The sequence below is a fragment of the Cebus imitator genome, unplaced genomic scaffold (assembly GCF_001604975.1).
Source record: "Cebus imitator isolate Cc_AM_T3 unplaced genomic scaffold, Cebus_imitator-1.0 Scaffold215, whole genome shotgun sequence".
In the NCBI taxonomy this organism is placed as follows: domain Eukaryota; kingdom Metazoa; phylum Chordata; class Mammalia; order Primates; family Cebidae; genus Cebus; species Cebus imitator.
Window position 1 is genome coordinate 2,773,866 of NW_016107530.1, and position 18,936 is coordinate 2,792,801.

The window sequence follows — 18,936 nt, forward strand, 5'->3', positions numbered from 1 at the left end:
TTTTTTTTTTTGTATGGACATCCTTTTTGTTGATGTTTTGTTTTTTAGAGGACACAAGTTCTCACCCTGTTGCCCAGGCTGAAGTACAGTGGTGTGATCATAGCTCACTGCAGCCTTGACCGCTTGGGTTCAAGTGATCCTCCTGCCTCAACCTCCCAAGTAGCTGGGACTACAGGCACCTGCCACCACACCCATCTAAAGAAAGAGGCTTGTTTACTACAGGTCTGAGTCTTCCTTTGTCTAAAGCTCTAGATTCAGTGCCATCAGGAAAGTCTCAGTGGCCACAGGCAAGGGTCAGCTCACCAGAGGCCTGGGTTTGGTGGCCTCTTCTGGCCTGGAATTAATGCCCAAACAAGATGTTTCACTAACTGCTACCTGGCGCTAAATACATACTGTAGTGTGAAACTACCTATGGCATCCAAGTGCACCTATTAGGAAGCAGGATGTGAAGGGCATTGGAACGTGCCCCTCACTGCCTGGGGAAGAGGCCTGGGGAAGGGAGAGGGAGGGTCGTTTGTCACCTTAAATCCTTTTCTCCCCTGCTTTAAGAAAATCAGGACAAGAGAAGATGCATGCAACAAGCCAACATGAGCATGAAACCCTGTGCAGAAAGTGGCAGCCGGGAAAGGAGGCAAAGGTAAGGAATGGGGCTCCCGGAGGGCCAGGGCTGATGCAACCCAGCAAAGAGCCCAGGCCAGCTGGAGGCGCTGGGCCACTTAGGAGCTGTGTGATGCTGGACAGACCATCTCCCTCTGAGCACCGAATGCCTCTCTGCTGTGACTTGGGAATACAATGGTCACGCAAAGGAGACCCTAAGATGGCGAAACTCCTGTGTAAACTGTGAGACACTGCACCATAATGAGAAGCCACTTCCTTCTGTAACAGTCAGCAGGACACAGACTGTGTTAAGTGTCTACACCTGACCAGGACGTGCCACACTGCCTAAATTCCCAGAAAGGAGCTGGAAGAAACCACTGAGAACTCCCAGTGTCTCCCAGGTTCCAGCCATTCTCTTACCACGGTCTCCACATGGTCCCGTTGGCCAGCTATTTGCACTATTATTAACTCGATGTTTTAATTTAAACCAGCCGGCTTTTCTTACTCTAGTAAATATGGTCCTGACCTAAACTAATCAAGATCTACACAATCACAAGTTTGAGGTACTAATTAGTTTTTTAATACACATCACACTTCCCACATGCATATTAAAATTTTTAAATGTTCCCCCGTGGCCCACCTACAATCATCTTGTGCACCATCAGGAATCAGTGGGGGGTGGGGGTGGGGGGGGCGGCAGGGAGGGGGATGCTGATCTGGTCCAACCCCCTGACTTTCCAGATGGGAATCTGAGGCCCAGAGAAAGGCTGGCACTCCCACAAGGTCACACCGGAAATTAGTTCTCACTCAGCAGCTGCGACCGGGGACTCCCAGCTCCCAGGCCAGTGCTCTGTCCGCCACAAGCAGCCCTCCTTCAACAGAAACAAGACTTCTCACGCCCTGGCATATCCTCTCCAAAAACAGAAAAATTAAAGGATGCATTTCCGAAGGACAGTGATGGCGGGCCCACTTCTGCCTTGCTGCAGCTCCAGAGAGCCAATGGGACCTGGGCCCTGGCGTCTGGTGCCGCTTTGGATAGTCTTGCTCCCTCCATCTGCACACAATGTGGCCACCGGCCCACCTCCCTGTAAGAGCCTGTGGCCTCTGCCCTGGAGAGCTGGTGCCACTCCAGCAGAGCCTCGGGGAGGATCAGAGGTGCCCTCACGCCTAGAACATGTTTGATGAGTGACTAAATGACCAAAGTAATGGACAAACAACCCATCCCCAAAAAGTCCATCTCTCTAAGACAAAAAAGTTCTCCCATAAAAGCAGAACAAGCATCTAGGACAGGAAGGAAGCGAGTAAGTCTGCCAAGAGAGAGAGGCTTCACACCCCACCTCCAGCTCTCACGAGTACGTTACCTAACTCTGAGCATCTCCTTCCCAAGTGCAAACGGGGCAAGAGCAGCGCTGCCTCTTAGGCTGCTGGAGGATGAAACAAGAGAATGGCTAGAAAACAGCTCAGCCCAGAGCCCGGCACACAGCAAGGGCTCATTAACTGTTAGCTTTAAAGACAACATAGGACAACCCAGGAGGATGCAAAAGGCACAACCCAGCTAGACAGAGCTTGGGGAGAGTTCTGGCTAAAAAAAAGTCAACTTTCATTCCATGTGAGGCCAGCACCAGGAGACCACAGCGGAGGAGGAAGATACGGTAGGAATGAACAGGCTGGAAGTCTGCCCCACAACATCTCAGCATCTGTGGGTCCCTGAACATCTCCTGCCCTCATCTTGCCTCTGCTCTGAACATGAGTCCACCCGCCTAGTGGTTGGAAAGCCAAGTGGCCACTGCCACCCCTAGGAGAGCCCAGAGCCCAACACCCTGAAGCTAAGCGTCTCTGCCACAGCCTCCTGGGAGCCGCTGGCCAGGCCTGCTAGGACTCGGTGAGTGCCAGCTTCTGAAGGGGACAGGGACAGAGCTGGCTCAATTTTCCCTGTGACCCAGTCCCTCCCGGATCAGAGGCTGAATCAGAACCAAGCCAGAGGCACGACCAGGGTTCCTGCAGCCTGGGTTCTGACACCACAGGGAACATTCCTCCCCTCTCTGTGAGAAGTCACATGTCGGGCCTCTGTCCCCACACCCTGGCTGGAGAGGAAGCTCCTGGTTTGAAACCACTGGGTAGTGTCCATTGTCCCCCCTGCACGCTACAGAGTATCCCATTGGCCAGAGTTTTAGAACCAGGGCACATGCTGGGTGGCCTGGGCCTTGGTTTCCTTCTCTCTGAAAGGAAGGGGTAGCACTAGATGCCCTCTACAGCCCCTCAAAGTTCAACCCACTGAAAGTCCAGGCCACATGCTAACTGCCCCACACAATGGGTGACCCTCCTGTTCTAAAGGCCGTAAGGCAATCCCACATTTTACAGCTCAGCTTGTCAAGCAGTTTTAACTATTTTCACAGCCGGTAAGTCCTTCCTGAGAGCTAGACTGCATCCACCTTCCTCGGTTTTAACCTTTTTCCGTCAGGTTTTCCTTGCAGAGGGGGAGCCCCAAGAAGCCAGCTGTAGGGCATGGCAGCCTGGCCTGAGGCTACCAGAAGCCTCACTCCCCACGTCTCGCTCGTCCCTCAGCCCTTCTGTTCTCGGACCCCTCCTTCCCCCTCGGTTTTCAGCACAACCCACATAAGGAAGGCAGTTCTGAGGGCCCTGCTCAGTTGGGCCTCACCCTAGTGAGGACACCTGGGGAGGCAGAAGGGCTGGCATCTTCCTAAGGCTGCCCGAAAAAATGACCACAGATGGGTGGCTTAAAACTGAAGTTTACTCTCTCACAGTTCTGGACGCCAGAGGCCAAGGTGTCTGCTGAGCCACACTTCCTCCAGAGGCTCCAGGGAGAAGCCCTCTTGCCTCTGCCAGAGTTGCTCAGCTTCCTCCGTCTGCACACAGAGGCCATGTACTCAGTTCCCTCTGTGTGCCTGTGGCCTCCTCTTCCGCCCATCTCAAATCTCCCTCCACCTTTCTCTTATAAAATATGCTTGACACTGGATTTAGGGCACACTCAAGTCATCTAAATGAGGAAATGATTTCATTTCAAGATTTTAAACAGAATTATATCTGCAAAAACCCTTTTTCCAAACAAGGTTACATCCACAGGTTCTAGGACCTGGACATACCTTCATACTTTTTTTTTTTTTTTTTTCCCCGAGATGCTCTGTTGCCAAGACTAGAATGCAGTAGCGCTATCTCGGCTCACTGCAACCTTCACCTCCCAGGTTCAAGCGATTCTCCTGCCTCAGCCTCCCAACTAGCTAGGATTACAGGCATGCGCCACTTCTCCCGGCTAATTTTTGTATTTTCAGTAGAGACAGGGTTTCAGCATGTTGGCCAAGCTGGTCTCGAACTCCTGACCTCAAGTGATCTGCCCACCTCAGCCTCCCAAAGTGCTGGGATTATAGGCATGAGCCACTGAACCCAGTTAGGAACATACCTTTTTAATGACGCCACAACTCAACCCACAACAGAGGTCACCAGTCACAGTGAGAAATCAAGGCCTCATCCTTTGGCTAACTGGCCCCTAGCTTATCACCATGACCCCAAGCAAGGTCCTCTCCCCTCTCTGGCCCTCTTTCACCATCTGTGAAGTGGGGATAGACCACCGCCTGCCTCACCTACTGGGGGCCAGAACTGCACGTGACTCCTCTGGAGATCACAGCCAGCTTTCCAACACAATAATCCTGCATCGAGAGTTCTCAAACTTGAATATCATTTAAGGACGAAAAATTATCACAGGCCACCCCACAAGTTTCTGAATCCCTGACTCATAAAACTCAAGCCTGATTCTATAGAAACTTCTAGTTACAAAGTTAACTGCACAGAAACCTTTTCTTTAGAGCACAAAAAAGAATGTTTTGAAGATATACAAAAGGAAAACAAAATTCTAGAACTCACAAACTCACCTCTCTCCCGCAAGATACATCTGGTTCCCTGCAGGAGAATCCAGCTCCCAGAGTCTCCCACATCCGCAGGCCGGTGGTCTCCACACATCTCCACCAACCCTTCCTCACCCAGATGGAGTCCCACCAACTCCCTCTGCACTTCTCCCAAACCCCTGGCTAGAATGTTCTCTTTCATTCTGGGCCTCTTCAACTGTGTTTGCTAACTTTCCCCAGCTCAGAGAACCTGTCCAGGTTGTAAGAGAGGTCAGAAGAAAGTTTCACATCACTCAGGATTCAGCTGCAGAGAAAGGTGTCCTGGAACCTGCCGGTACCATCAGAATTATCTTACAGATACCACCCTGAGCTGCAGTTTCCACTCCAGCTGTACCTTAGAATCACCTGGGAGAGTTGAAAAATTACAGGTAAGGCTGGGCACGGTAGCTCAAGTCCGTAATCCCAGCACTTTGGGAGGTGGAGGCAGGTGGATCACTTGAGCCCAGGAGGTCAAGACCAGCCTGGGCAACATGGTGAGACCCTGTTTCTACAAAAAAAAAAAAAAAAAAATCTTAAAAATTAGCCAGGTATAGTGGCACACGCCTGTGATTCCAGCTACTCGGGAGGCTGAAATGGGAGGATCATTTGAGCCCAGGAGGCCAAGGCTGCAGTGAGCCATAACTACACCACTGCACACCAGCCTGAGTGACACAGCAAGACCCTGTCATTAAAAATTTTTTAAATAAAAATTACAGGCCAGGCTCAGCGGCTCACACCTATAATCCCAGCACTTTGTGAGGCCGAGGTGGGCAGATCATCTGAGGTCGGGAGTTCGAGACAAGCCTGACCAACATGAAGAAACCCCGTGTCTATTAAAAAAATAAAACATAAAAATAAAAATTACAGGTGCCTGGGCCTACCCCAGACCCACTGAATCAGAAGCTCTGGTGATGGGGGGTGGGGGGTGGACATGTGTCCTTTTGAAATCCTCCCAGGGTAGGAAGCCTTGAGCCATGAAGTCGAGGTCCACTGGCCTAGAAGGTCCTGTCTTTTGACTCTGGGAAGTGACTCAGTCTCAGAGTCCTGCACAGCCTTAGTAGCCGACATCCCACTCTTATGCACCTAGGTGATGGTCCCAATCTGCCACAGAGTGACCAGAGGCTGGCCTCAGCCCACTATCAGCCACACTGTGCCCATGCCTGCACTGAGTGCCCAGAAATGAACACCCTGACCCCAAGCACCCCTGCGGTCTCCCCACACTGCACCCAGCACAGCCCAAGTGGCGGGCGCAGCCAACCCTCTGACAGGAGATGGGAAACAGCCTGGGGAGGCTGTGTCACTCGTACAAGGTCACAGGCAACATCCTGGGAGGGACTTCCAGTGGCCCCAGGAGTTGGGGGTTCGCTCTCCCAGGCAGGAAGTGGGAGGGCTCTTCGGAGGGAAAAACAAGCCAGTCTGGGCCAAGGCTGTTTTCCTTCCACCCTCCAGGAAAACATCTGTTTCCCCGCAGGCCCAGATGCAAATGTCTTCCTTGGTGAGAAAGTCCCTTTTGGAAAAAATGAAAACCCAGCAGGCACCTTTCCCACAGCGAAACAGTTCTTGTCTCTGAAACCGACGCCAGTAATGGTTCTCAAACAAGTTACTTCCCCACTCAGGGCCTCAGTCTCCTCCTCTGTAAAATGGGACAAGAGCCCCTGTCCATCCCAGCACTCGGGGTCATCGTGAGACTGCAAAGAGATGAAGCAAAGTCTGGCGAGACACACAGCAGACAGCGTCTCCTCCTAGCACCTGTATGAAGGTCTACCCAGCCAGACGCCCACTAAGGGCTCTGTGGGCACTGACCCATGGGCACTGCCTCCAAGCCTCAACCCTGTGGACAGCACAACAGTTATCCCCTCTCAGCAGACAAGAAAACCAAGGCACAGAGAGTTGTCCATGGCTTGTCACATAGCTAACAGGACCTGCTCCTCACCCACCAGCCAAGAAGTGCTCATCACCTCACTTCTGCTTGGCTCCAGACCTGCTATTCCAAGAGGGCATTTCTGACCTCGACACTCAGACCCAAGAAACATTCTGTTCCTCAGTGACTCGCCCTCCCTCTCCTAACACTCATCTCCTCTCCTTTCTGCCAGGCCTCCCTGTCCAGTGAAGCCCTCAAGGTCCTCCCAAGGGCTCCTCTAAAACAAGACAAGAGGCCCTGTCCTGCCCAGCTCAGCAGTCACTCTGCGAATCCAGAGAGATGAAACAAAACGTGGCAGTCAGGCCACCACCATCAGGCAGCCCAGCTCAGACTGGCCCCCGCTGCCTGATTTCAGCTGCCATCTCCTTCACAGGCTGAACCTCTAGGCGGGGAAGGTGACACCACCGTAGATTTCTCTTCCTCGCCTCCCCCTGGCCCAGGGGCTTAGCTTGGCGCTGAACAACTCATGCTGGCCAAGTGTTGGGACCTCTCAGAGCCTGGCAGGACACTTCTCAGATGGCCTGCCTGGCCCCGCATGACCGCTGTGGCCCAGTGCCTCTGGCAGTATGCCATGGTAGCCCAGAAACTAAGCGGTGGGAAGGGCCCAGCCTCTGGAAAAGACCATATGCATGCCCAAGGGATCAGACCAGCTGGCCGGAGGAGCTGGTTCCATAGCCATCTGTTCTAGGCAGGATGAGCACCCCCAGGGGGAAAGGAGCCTCCCCGACACTACAATTCCAGGCATTCTCATCTCATCTCCCCAGCTACCCCTGAGCAATGCAAGGCTCCCAGGTAAGTCTCCCTCCCTCTGTGGCCAGGGGGCCCTAGAGTAGGCCCCATGCTTTGGCACCTCTCATCTCACAGGAGCCTCTCCACCGCCCTCTGGGGTACCCAAAGAGGAGGCATCTCAGAGGCTCAGAGAGCTGGTCCTATGCCCAGTGTCACACAGAAGAGCCAGCACCTGATCTAGGTATCCAGATGGCAAGACCACAGGGCCTGACAATGAAACCCCGCTTCTCAATCACTCAGACCCCAAACTCCTCACATAACCAGGCCCTGCCACCGTCTCCACCCACAGCATGTCCCTTCCCAGGCTTCCTCATCTGCTGCAGCCATGCTGGCGACCTGCCTCAGGGCCTTTGCACTTACTGCTCTCTCTGCCTGGGATGGTCTGGACAAGTCTTTATGGCTGGCTTCTTCTCTATTTGAGCTTCAGCCGAAATATCAGCTCCTCATAAAGACCTTCCCTGACTATAACATCGAAAGTAGAAGCGCACATCCCTCCCGACTTGCTCCCTCATTTTCTCCTTCCCACCTATCACAAGTGATATTTATTTACTGCTCTGTCTGTCTTCCAAGGCCTGGACTAATCCTGTGTTGTTCATAGTTGTTTCCCACACCTATCACAGTATCACCGTGCCTGGCGTTCATTAGGGATCAAGTAACTATTTGTTGACTTAATGAACAAACCAACCAACCAGAGAGCATGGCTGGTTAAGACTGAATGCTCCTGCCTTCCAACAACAGGTTGATTCAAACCCATTCACATCTCCAAGTTCTCTCTGGGACAGGCTGGGGTTTTTTGTTTGTTTCCCCCACCCCACCCCAACCTCTTGTGACCAGACTTACTTGAAAACATCTTTCCCCTGAGTGGAGCCAGTTGATACAGATATTTTATTATCAGTCCCTTATCATGTTTACTGTGAGCCCCACCCCAGGGTGGCAATGTGAGTCATCTGGGGAGAAAGGGCTCCGGGCATGAGCGCAGGTGGTTATTCCTGCTTCTCCAGGAGAACCCACAGGCAGCCAGATCCAGTCCTACGACATAAAGCAATCCCTCTGTTACAGGGGGAACGAGACCATGCACAAACGTCTAGACTAAGAGCGAAGGACATTTCTCAGGGCCTTAGTTTGCTCATCTATAAAATGAAGGTGTTGGGGCCAGGCACAGTGGCTCATGCCTGTAATCCCAGCACTTTGGGAGGCCAAGGCAGGCGGATCACAAGGTCAGGAGTTTGAGACCGGCCTGGCCAATATGTTAAAACCTCGTCTCTACTAAAAATACAAAAATTAGCTGGGCGTGGTGGCGGGCGCCTGTAGTCCCAGCTGCTCAGGAGGCTGAGAAAGGAGAATCGCTTGAACCCGGAAGGTGGAGGTTGCACTGAGCCAAGATTGCGCCACTGCACTCCAGCCTGGGCGATAGAGCCAGACTCTGTTTCAAAAAAAAAAAAAAAAAAATGAAGGTGTTGGAAGGCTCTCCAAACCCCGGCAGGGCTGCCGGCCTGATTCTCTGGATATTAAAGGCTCTGTGGCCAGAATGGGGGAGGGGAGGACCTCTCTGTGCCCGAGGCCTGAGCCCAGTCTGACGCTGTGAGATCATCTCTGACAGCCCATTAGGCACAGCTGACCACTTCTCGAATATGAAGGCTGCCCCACTTTCAGCTCGAGTTTCACTATTTGAAATGCTTACCTAGAACCAGAAAATGAACTTCCCTCGATGAATGAAACACAACAAGAAAAAATGATCCAAGAAATAAAATGTCTACATATATGCACAAGAAGTCTGGATGGATGTTTACCAACACATAACAGTGGTTGAATCCCAGGGCCTTTTATTGTTTTCATTGTACTTTCCTGAATTGCTTGAATTGTTATGTGCATGCATTATTTTCACAAAAACAGTCAAGCTCTTCTCAAAAGTAAAAGTCAGGCCGAGTGCGGTGGCCCATGCCTGTAATCCCAGCACTTTGGGAGGCCAAGGTTGGTGGATCACCTGAGGTGGGGAGTTCGAGAGCAGCCTGACCAACATGGAGAAACTCTGTCTCTAAAAATACAAAGATTAGCCAGGCGTGGTGGCAGGTGCCTGTAATACCAGCTACCAGATAGAGGTTGCGGTGAGCTGAGATTGCACCACTGCACTCCAGCCTGGGAGACAAGAGCGAAACTCCGTCTCAATCAATCAATAAATAAAAGTAAAAGTCTCCTCCTGGAAACCGTCTCCAGAAAAGTACATTCTTTTTTGCCTAGCTTCATCTAGTGCTTCACTGGGAGGCCAGATACCTGGCTTCTTTCGGAAAGGTTATCTTCCACCCTCACCCTGACACCAGGGCAAAACATACATGCACATGGAAAGGCCATGGGGACCCAGGGAAGAAACTGGAGTCAGGCAGCCTGGGTCTGGTGTTAACCTGTCACTAACTTGCTGTGGGCTTTCAGGCAACTCACTTCTCTTCAGGCCTCTGATTTCTCCTTGGTAAATTTAAAAGGCTGCACTAGAGGTGTCTTTAATGGCCCTTCTCATTTTAGTCTATGGCTCTTGAGTACCAGGGCTAGAGAGGAGGCAGGTAAAGAACGGCTAATCCATGAGTAGCTGATGGAGTGTTCGTCAGGTGCCAGGCACTGCTCTAAGCACTTCAGATGTACTAATCCATTTAATCTCCTCAGCACCTCTCAGGTAGGGCCATAATACACATCTCAGAGAGGGGCATGGAAGTGAGTGCCTAAGCCACTTAACCTTTTAGTGTCAGAGTTGGGATTTGAACCCAGGCAACCTGGTACAGAGCCCACACTCTTAACCATTAAACTATAAGAAATGTAAGAAATCAGCCGGGCGCGGTGGCTCACGCCTGTAATCCCAGCACTTTGGGAGGCCGAGGCGGGTGGATCACGAGGCCAAGAGATCGAGACCATCCTGGTCAACATGGTGAAACCCGGTCTCTACTAAAAATACAAAAAATTAGCCGGGCATGGTGGCGCGTGCCTGTAATCCCAGCTACTCAGGAGGCTGAGGCAGGAGAATTGCCTGAACCCAGGAGGCGGAGGTTGCGGTGAGCCGAGATCGCGCCATTGCACTCCAGCCTGGGTAACATGAGCGAAACTCCGTCTCAAAAAAAAAGAAAGAAAGAAAGAAATGTAAGAAATCACAGGTCAAGCTCTGATAAGCATGTTCATCCTTGGAGAAGGCCCAGAAAGAGTTCCTGTTGTCTCTAGCATTCCCTGCCTCCACCACCTACCCACCCTCAGCTCCTCCCTACCTGCCCCCAACACCCACCAAGTCCTTTTCTTTTTCTTTTTCTTTCTTTCATTTTTTTTTAATTTGTGGCAGAGTCTAGCACCATCGCCCAGGCTGGAGTGCAATGGCACAATTTCAGCTCGTTGCAACCTCTAACTCCCAGGTTCAAGTGATTGCCCTGCCTCAGTCTCCCAAGTAGCCAGGATTACAGGTGCACACCACCACACCCGGCTAATTTTTTGTATTTTTAGTAGAGACAAGGTTTCACCACGTTGGCTAGGCTGGTTTCGAACTCCTGACCTCATAATCCACCTGCCTCGGCCTCCCAAAGTACTGGGATTACAGGCATGAGCCACGGCACCCAGCCCCACCAAGTGGTTTTCTTCCTGATTGGCCAATGCTCCCCAGACATGACGCCTTTACCCATTTGAAAATCCTACCCTGTTGTCAAGAAAACAGACTTGGTGCTCTGTAAAGAGCCCATAGCGCCATGATCAGCTCTGCCCACTTTGCAAAGTCAAGGCTCAGCAGACCTGACCACTATGGGTTACACCCCCAACCAGACCTCTGCCCCAAGTTGGATCCTCGTCTTATATGTGCAGGTGGGACTCAATCACCATCGTGCAACAAGCCTGCCCTGAGCACCTACTGTGTGCACAGGCCCCAGGGCCAGCATTCAGAGGAAAATATGGATGAGCTACAATCCTGACCTCTAGGAGCCCACAGTCCAGCAAGGAAAAGCAGTCCTGTAAGCGGATCTCCAGGACACCCCATGGGCAGTGCTAAAATTAGAGGTGTGTCCCCCACGGGCTGAGGGTGCATGTGTCAGAATGATTCACCCTGTGTGGTGGGAAGAGGAGGTTCTAAGTGGCTCTATGTGAGCTCATTTCTACCACAGACATCTCCATGACTTACTGGAAGGGGCAAGGAGCACTGGGCTGAGAATGAGGAGACCTGGGGTGCATGCCAGCTCTGCTGAGTGACCGTCAAACACACCCTCCTGCAGCCCCAAAGTTCCCTTTTGAAAACAAGAGGGCCCTGAGTGTGGAACAGATAACCATAAGTGGTTTAGGGGCATATTCAGAGGGACTTGCAGACTGAGGAGCTTTCCTTGCTCAGCGTCCTTTCAACAGAGCGGGTCTCAGTTTGGGTGCTAGTTTGTCTTTAAGCCCCTCAAGCACTCGCCCACCTACCTTTTGAACAGAGAGGGTGGGCGTCAGGGTCACAGCCTCCAGCACCCATGATATCTAACTAGGATTTAGTATCATGTTTTCTTTTCCCTGTACTATATTTACTTTAAACCTTTACCTGCTATTTATGATGAGGGGTCTTGGTTTCTCATTACGTAGTAATAGTGATATAAAGCCCCCTTTGAAAAATAAACTTAAAGGTGTGTATATTCAGGGCAACTTGATACTATGTGCCTGGGAAATAAAAAATACATACTGAAAAAAGGGAAAAAAAGAAACATAAATCGTTTAAAAGTAAGATTAGGCCAGGCTCAGTGGCTCACACCTGTAATCCCAGCACTTGGGGAGGCCCAGGAGTGTGGATCATTTGATGTCAGGAGTTCGAGACAGTCTGGTCAACATGGTGAAACCCGGTCTCTACTAAAAATAAAAAAATTAGGCCAGGCGCAGTGGCTCAAGCCTGTAATCCCAGCACTTTGGGAGGCCAAGGCAGGTGGATTACCTGACGTCAGGAGTTCGAGACAGTCTGGTCAACATGGTGAAACCCGGTCTCTACTAAAAATAAAAAAATTAGGCCAGGCGCAGTGGCTCAAGCCTGTAATCCCAGCACTTTGGGAGGCCAAGGCGGGCGGATCACAAGGTCAAGAGATCGAGACCATCCTGGTCAACACGGTGAAACCCTGTCTCCACTAAAAATACAAAAATCAGCTGGGCATGGTGGCGTGAACCTGTTGTCCCAGCTACTTGGGAGGCTGAGGCAGGAGAATTGCTTGAACCCGGGAGGCGGAGGTTGCAGTGAGCCAAGATTGCGCCACTGCACTCCAGCCTGGTGCCTGGCGACGGAGCAAGACTCTGTCTCAAAAAAAAAAAAAAAAAAATTAGCCAAGCATGGTAGCAGGTGCCTGTAGTCCCAGCTACTCAGGAGACTGAGGTAGGAGAATCACTTGAGCACAGAGGGCGGAGATTACAGTGAGCCAAGATCAAACCACTCTACTCTAGCCTGGGCGAAAGAGCAAGGCTCTGTCTCAAAAATAATGATAAATTAAAAAGTAAGTTTAAATAAACATATTAAGTAAATAATATTACAATTGGTATCACCTCTATCTAGGACAATTTAATAACATCAAAATGAAATGCACATACAAATACAGGCAAAGCTATTCTTTACTGCTAGATAATCTAATGGTGATCGCCCCCAAAGGTAAGAGATAGTGCCTAGAAGAGGGCTTGAGGAGGTATCTGGCTTCCACCCTCCATTCTTTTGGTTGACCTGGGGGCTCAGTGTACAGGTGTGTTCACTCTGTGAAAACTCATCAAGCTGCATATGCTCATGACAGGCATGTGTTTGCATGTATAGCATATATTCACATACCCCTTAACTCAACAATCCCACTTCCAGAAATTACTGCGCAGACATATACACCCATGCAAAATGACACATTCAGAGATATTCACTATGTCACTGTTCTCAGAAAAAAAAAAAAGGAAAAAGATTGGAAACAACCTAAGAGTTCCCCAGCTGGGGACTAATTAAATAAATCTGGCATAGCCTAGAGCGGAATCTATGCTGCCATCAAACAGAATGAGCTCTTGGCAGATGTCCATAATTTATGTGGATTTAAATTTAAGTGAAAGAAGGGCTATGTACATAGTTCTGTGTATAGTGTGCTACCTTATTTTACATATACATATGTTTGTGCCTAGGACATCCTTTGCCTAGGATAGCTCAGAAAAGAGTGACAGAAAACTGATAACAAAGAGCCCCTCTGCACTGGGCAGGCCAGGAGAGAGGGGTAGGAGGGGAGGCTTGTCATTGTCCATTACCCTTTTCTACTTCTAAATTTTGTACAAAGCCCATGCATGCATCTTCATCAATAGTCATTTTCTTGTTTTTTCTTTCTTTTTGAGGCCGAGTCTTGCAGTGGCAATGATCTCAGTTCACTGCAACCTCTGCCTCTGGGTTCAAGCAATTCTCATGCCTCAGTCTCCCAAGTAGTGCATCACCATGCCCAGCTAATTTTTGTAGTTTTAGTAGAGACGGGGTTTCACCGTGTTGGCCAGCCTGGTCTCAAACTCCTGATCTCAGGTGATCTGCCTGCTTCGGCCTCCCAAAGTGCCTGGATTACAGGTGTAAGTCACTGCACCCAGCCTCAACAGTAATTTTTAAAGTAAGCAAAAAGTCTTACAGAATGTACAAGGCTGTCATAAAACTTATGGCTCCTCCAGACCTAAAAACTGAGAGGTAAATTGTTAGCACTTTGGACTTATAAAGCAAGTAACTCTTCCCTCAACCCCAGAGACGGCACCAGATGTAATGGGCTTTCCTGTAAATGGTTTCCAAATAACAGTAAACCTGGTCCGGGACAAATTACTTACTCACACTGCGCCCTGCCCTGCAGTCAAACTCTGGCACCTAGAGCTGCCCTGGCAGAGTTGGCAGGTGGCAGAGTTCTTGGCATGGATGTGGAGACTTTAAGCAGAAATACTTCCAGGGATGAGAGCTATTTGGTAAGGCAAGCTCAGTTGGCAAAGGAGGGATTCCAACTTCTGAGAACCATCCTGCCCAAGAGAAGCAAGGCAAGGGCCATTGGGTGGATTGCTCTAGGGACTGCAAAGGACAGCAACAGAGCAAAGTCTTAAAAATTAGAGTTCGGTTTTGGCCAGGTGCAATGGCTTACGCCTGTAATCCCAGCACTTTGGGAGGCTGAGGTGGCGGATCACAAGTTCAAGAGATCGAGACCAGCCTGGCCAACATGGTGAAACCCTGTCTCTACTAAAAATACAAAAATTAGCTGGGCATGGGGGCGTGCGCTGTAGTCCCAGCTACTCGGGAGGCTCAGGCAGGAGAATCAGTTGAATCTGGAGGGCAGAGGTTGCAGGGAGCCAAGATCAAGCCACTGCACTCCAGCCTGGCGACATAGTGAGACTCCATCTCAAATTAAAAAAAAAAAAAAAAATAGAGTTCAGTTTTATTTAACTGCATGATATATGTTTGCACTGTACTTTTTTTCCTCATATGTCACTCTTTCCCCGTATCACTAATCCTAAAACAATTCAGTGAGGTGCAGGGCAGAGATTCACTTATTCATTTTACAGATGAGAAAATGGAAGTGTGAGGAGGTTGGGAGACTAGTTAGTGATTATACATCAGGGAAGGGGTGAAGCCAGAAATATAACTCCCACCTTCCCACCTCCCCACCCAACAACCTTAGGCTCTCCTCTTTCAACTCTGATCTACAGAGAGAAGAGCTCACAAGGCCAGATAATTCAGGCACAGAATTCCTGGGGACTTAAGGGATCTATAAGACCATCTAGGGCATCCGTTTTCAATACTGACTGCACACTAGAATTACCTTCATTCTAGTAGGTAATTTACTAGAATTAAGTTCAAGTAAATTCAAATAAATACCTATGCCAGGGCACAAGAATCTGTAGATTTTGATGCAACTGCTGAATTATAGCTCAAATCGCCCCCACTCCCATCCCACATATGACCTTCTGTCTCCCTGGAGCTCCCACCATCAGGTCCTTGCTCCATCCTCTGGCCCCCAAACACGCTGCTCATCTCTCTTCCACATTACCTAGAGTCAGAGAATTGAACTGGAAACTGGCCTCAAGCTAGTTTTCTAGGTGGAAAAGTCAGTGAACAGTTCTGAGGCCCACAACATGGAAGTGACTTGCCTAAGATATCCATAAGTCAGTAACAGAGCAGAATCTCTGTTACTGGCAAGGCCCCCACTCACAAAGGGGTCACAGAGAAGGCCAGTCCTGATGGCAAATCCAGCAGCTCCTGCTAGCAGAATAGACCCAGCAACATGGCTAAGGAGGACACCAGGGGAGAGTGTGTGTGTTTGGTAGGAGTGGGGTGTCAGTGAGCACCTGGGGTCCCTGGGCAAGTCTGCTCTCGTGGCATACTGGAGGCAGAGAGCTAATCTAGAGTGGCAGGGGTGGAGCCGGCCCATAGGAAGATATCCTCATCTCTAGACTAGGGCCCAGCCTAATTGAAATGCCCTTACAGAAACCCCAATCTCTTGGGGCTTGTTCTACCACAGGTGTCCAGATTCCCTGCCCACGATAGTAATAATGTCTCACACTTCTTGAGCTCTTCGCTAGGCACCGTACCCGGCCTATTTCATTGACTCTCCGCAAGCATCCTACAAGTTGAAAATAATTACAGTATCCATTTACAGACGAAGAAACCATGGCCGAGAGGGATGAAGTAACTTCCCCAAGATCACTCAGCTAGTGCTCACTTCAGAAGCACACAAACTAAAATTGGAACGATACAGAGATTAGCAATGTTTTAAATAGAAATTAAAATATAAAATAAAAGATCACACAGACCGACAGAATTCAAAGGTTGGTTCATGTCTAACCACTACCATCCTCCCCCCAACAAGGCAGAGGAGGAGGTGAAGCCCCAGCGGCAGCGGCAACAGTAACTGAGCACCTAGGAGTGCAGGAGACGTCGTCTGCTGGAATCCTCCAGGCCACGCAGGAGGCAGGCGCATCCTCCTTCCACGAAAGAGGAAACTAAGACGCTCAGGGGCATAAGCAAATAACTAGCGGAGACCAGACCCAGAATCCAGGTCTCCGAACCCCAACTGCAAAGCCTAACTACTTAAGTTTCACAGACGGATGCAGAGGCAAAGTCAGTCCTGCGGGGTAGGCGTGGTGGGCGCGCCCAGGGCGGTCACCAGGGCCTAGCCAGCCAGCCAGCGGACGCACAGCGGGCAAACAGCCCACCAGGTGCACACAGGTGAGCCAGGTGGCACTCGGTCGGTAGGCAACCGGCTCTAACACTGCCGACAGGGCGGCTGAAAATTCAGGCTGAGCTCGGGCCGCCAGAATCTTCCGGTTCCAGGGGAGAAAGACAAGAAGCCCGCGCGCGCTCCCCGGCGCCCTCCCTGGAGCGGCTAACTCTGGACCCAACCCCCGGCCAGTGAAGAGGCGGTCCGAATGTGAGACCCCACCCCCATCCCCCACCCACCAGCCCTACTGGGGTCACTCACCCAGAACACGGTGGAGTAAATGATAAGTGAGAACTTGAGCCAGAGGTAAGAGAAGTGCGCACAGTAGCGCACCTGCTCAGAGTTCCCGCGCGGCATCCTGGGCGCTCCCCGCACGGGTTACGGGGGCTCCGGGGCTCTGCGGCTTGGTTCGTCCGCCAGCGCCCGAGGCCCCACCTGCGGCTGCCGGGCTACCAGCCCCGCCACCGCCGTTCTCTCCAGGACTGACACTGGCGCGCGGCAATCACGGCCCCAGCCGGGGAGCCTGCCAGCACCGGCGGCCAATGGGATGCCACGGCGGCCCAGCCTCTAGCAGGGGGCGGGCTAGGGGCGGGGCTGCTGCCCTGGGCCCGAGAGAGGACCCAGGAGCGAAGGAGGGAAGAGGAGGGGAGGAGAGGGGAGGGGAGGAGAGGGGAGGGGATGACGGTCTTGCAAATGAACTCGCGTGCAACTCTGGAAACGCCTGTGCTAATGCAGGCGGGCGTGGGAGAGTGTGAACCAGAGGTGCCCTAGGGAAAGAGCGAGCGTGCCTAATCGGGGTACAAAGAAATGCAAGCTTTCCACTGTTGTCAAGAGGGAAAACTATGCGAAAAGGGGAGGAATTAACCGCCAAGGTGTTGAAAGTGCAAATGAGTGTGCAAATGTGAATGGAATAAGGAAGTGGAGTTGCTCGGCCTAAGGGAGGCGGAGTACCGCATCTTGGAAGGTGTGGCAGACCAGGGTGGGTCCAATAGGCCCCCAAGGAACTGGCGTCTGGAGTTTGCTTCTGTCACAGATCTGCTGAAGGCCTTCACCAAACGACTTTGGAAGTCCCCTTCTTTTGCCAGGTGATAACCCAGCCTTGAGAAGCGTTCCTCCCAGGAAACCCCATCTTCAAACTAGGTTGAAGGCCTTGTTCGGTGGCTCACGCCTGTAATCCCAGCACTTGGGTAAGCCAAGGCCAGGGAGTGGTTTGAGCCCTAGGAGTTCAAGACCAGCCTGGGCAACATGGCCAAACCCCGATTCTAAAAAAAAAAAAAAAAAAAAAAAGCCGGACGTGGTGGCTCATCTGTTGTCCCAGCTACTTGGTAGACTGAGGAGGAAGGATCACTTGAGTCGGGGAAGTCAAGGCTGCAATGAGCTGTGATTGTGCTACTGTACTCCAGCCTAAATAAGAGTGAGACTGTCTATTCAAAACAAAAGCAAAAACAAGGCCGGGTGCGGTGGCTGATGCCTGTAATACCAACACTTAGGGAGGCCAAGGCATGCACATCACTTGAAGTCAGGAGTTTGAGACTAGCCTGGCCAACATGGTGAAACCCCGTCTCTACTAAAAAATACAAAATACTTAGCCAGGCAGGGTGGCGCATGCCTTTAGACCCAGCTACTCAGGAGGCTGAAGCAGGAGAATCGCTTGAACCCAGGAGGCGGAGGTTGCAGTGAGCCAAGATCCTGTCACTGCACTCCAGCCTGGGCAACAGAGGGAGACTCCTCAAAAAACAAAAAAACAAACAAACAAATTAAAAAAAAAAACTACCGGTGAGGGAGGCAGCCAACAACTAACCCAGCCTCTTCCCTCCTGGCTTTTTCTCAGCCCGGGACCAGAAGTGACTGAGAGTCTGTCTCCCATGCTAAGTGGTCCTAGTTTTACTCACTGTTGTTTTCCTGTCTCCCAAGCCTAGCTCAGCCTGGGACTTGGGAGCCAGACAATCCCTGCTGTGGCCTTCTGTAACTAAATCCATGGCACAAGGTCATGAGCTCAAGCAGTGCTGGGTGGGGTCCCTGGTGGTGATTTCAGGAATGACACTCTTATACAAGTCCCCAGTCCTGGGTTCCCAGGGCTCCCGCATACACAAACTCAACAGAGAAGGGTAGACTCAGAGTGAGTCCAGGCTGGCTCTTGCACCCAGGGCTCTGCCCTAGGAGGAAGAAAGCAGTGTTGAGGGGTGGGGGTGAGGAGAGAGGCAATGCCATGCTTGGAAGGGTAAAAGGAAACTAGTTTCCTGGTACAAAACGAGCAAACCTTGGGAGGATGTTTGTGTAGGGTAGGGAAATAGAACCTGGGCCAGGCACATTTTTGGGAGGCCAAGGTGGGAGGATTGCTTGAGTCCAGGAGTTCCAGACTAGCCTGGGCAACTTAGCAAGACCTTGTCTCTGCTGAAAATCAAAAAACTTAGCCAGGCATAGAGGCCCGTGCCTGTAGTCCCATCCTCTTGAGTCCTTGAGGGGTATCGCTTCTTGAGCCCAAAAGATCGAGGCTGCAGTGAGCTAGGATTGTGCTATAGCACTCCAGCCTGGACAACAAAGCAAGACCCTGTCTCAAAAAAAA

The 18,936-nt window shown here is 51.1% G+C and overlaps 1 protein-coding gene across 1 annotated transcript in view; it reads right to left on the bottom strand.

Moving 5' to 3' along the window:
* The window catches only part of TSPAN15 (tetraspanin 15), a 54,327-nt gene extending 37,465 nt beyond the window's left edge, over nucleotides 1-16,862 (bottom strand). Inside the window, exon 1 of the mRNA XM_017548918.2 lies at nucleotides 16,632-16,862. Coding sequence (XP_017404407.1) covers nucleotides 16,632-16,727 — 96 coding nt within the window. The 5' untranslated portion in view covers nucleotides 16,728-16,862. The remainder of the gene's footprint in view (nucleotides 1-16,631) is intronic.
* Between the last annotated feature and the right edge of the window lie 2,074 nt (nucleotides 16,863-18,936).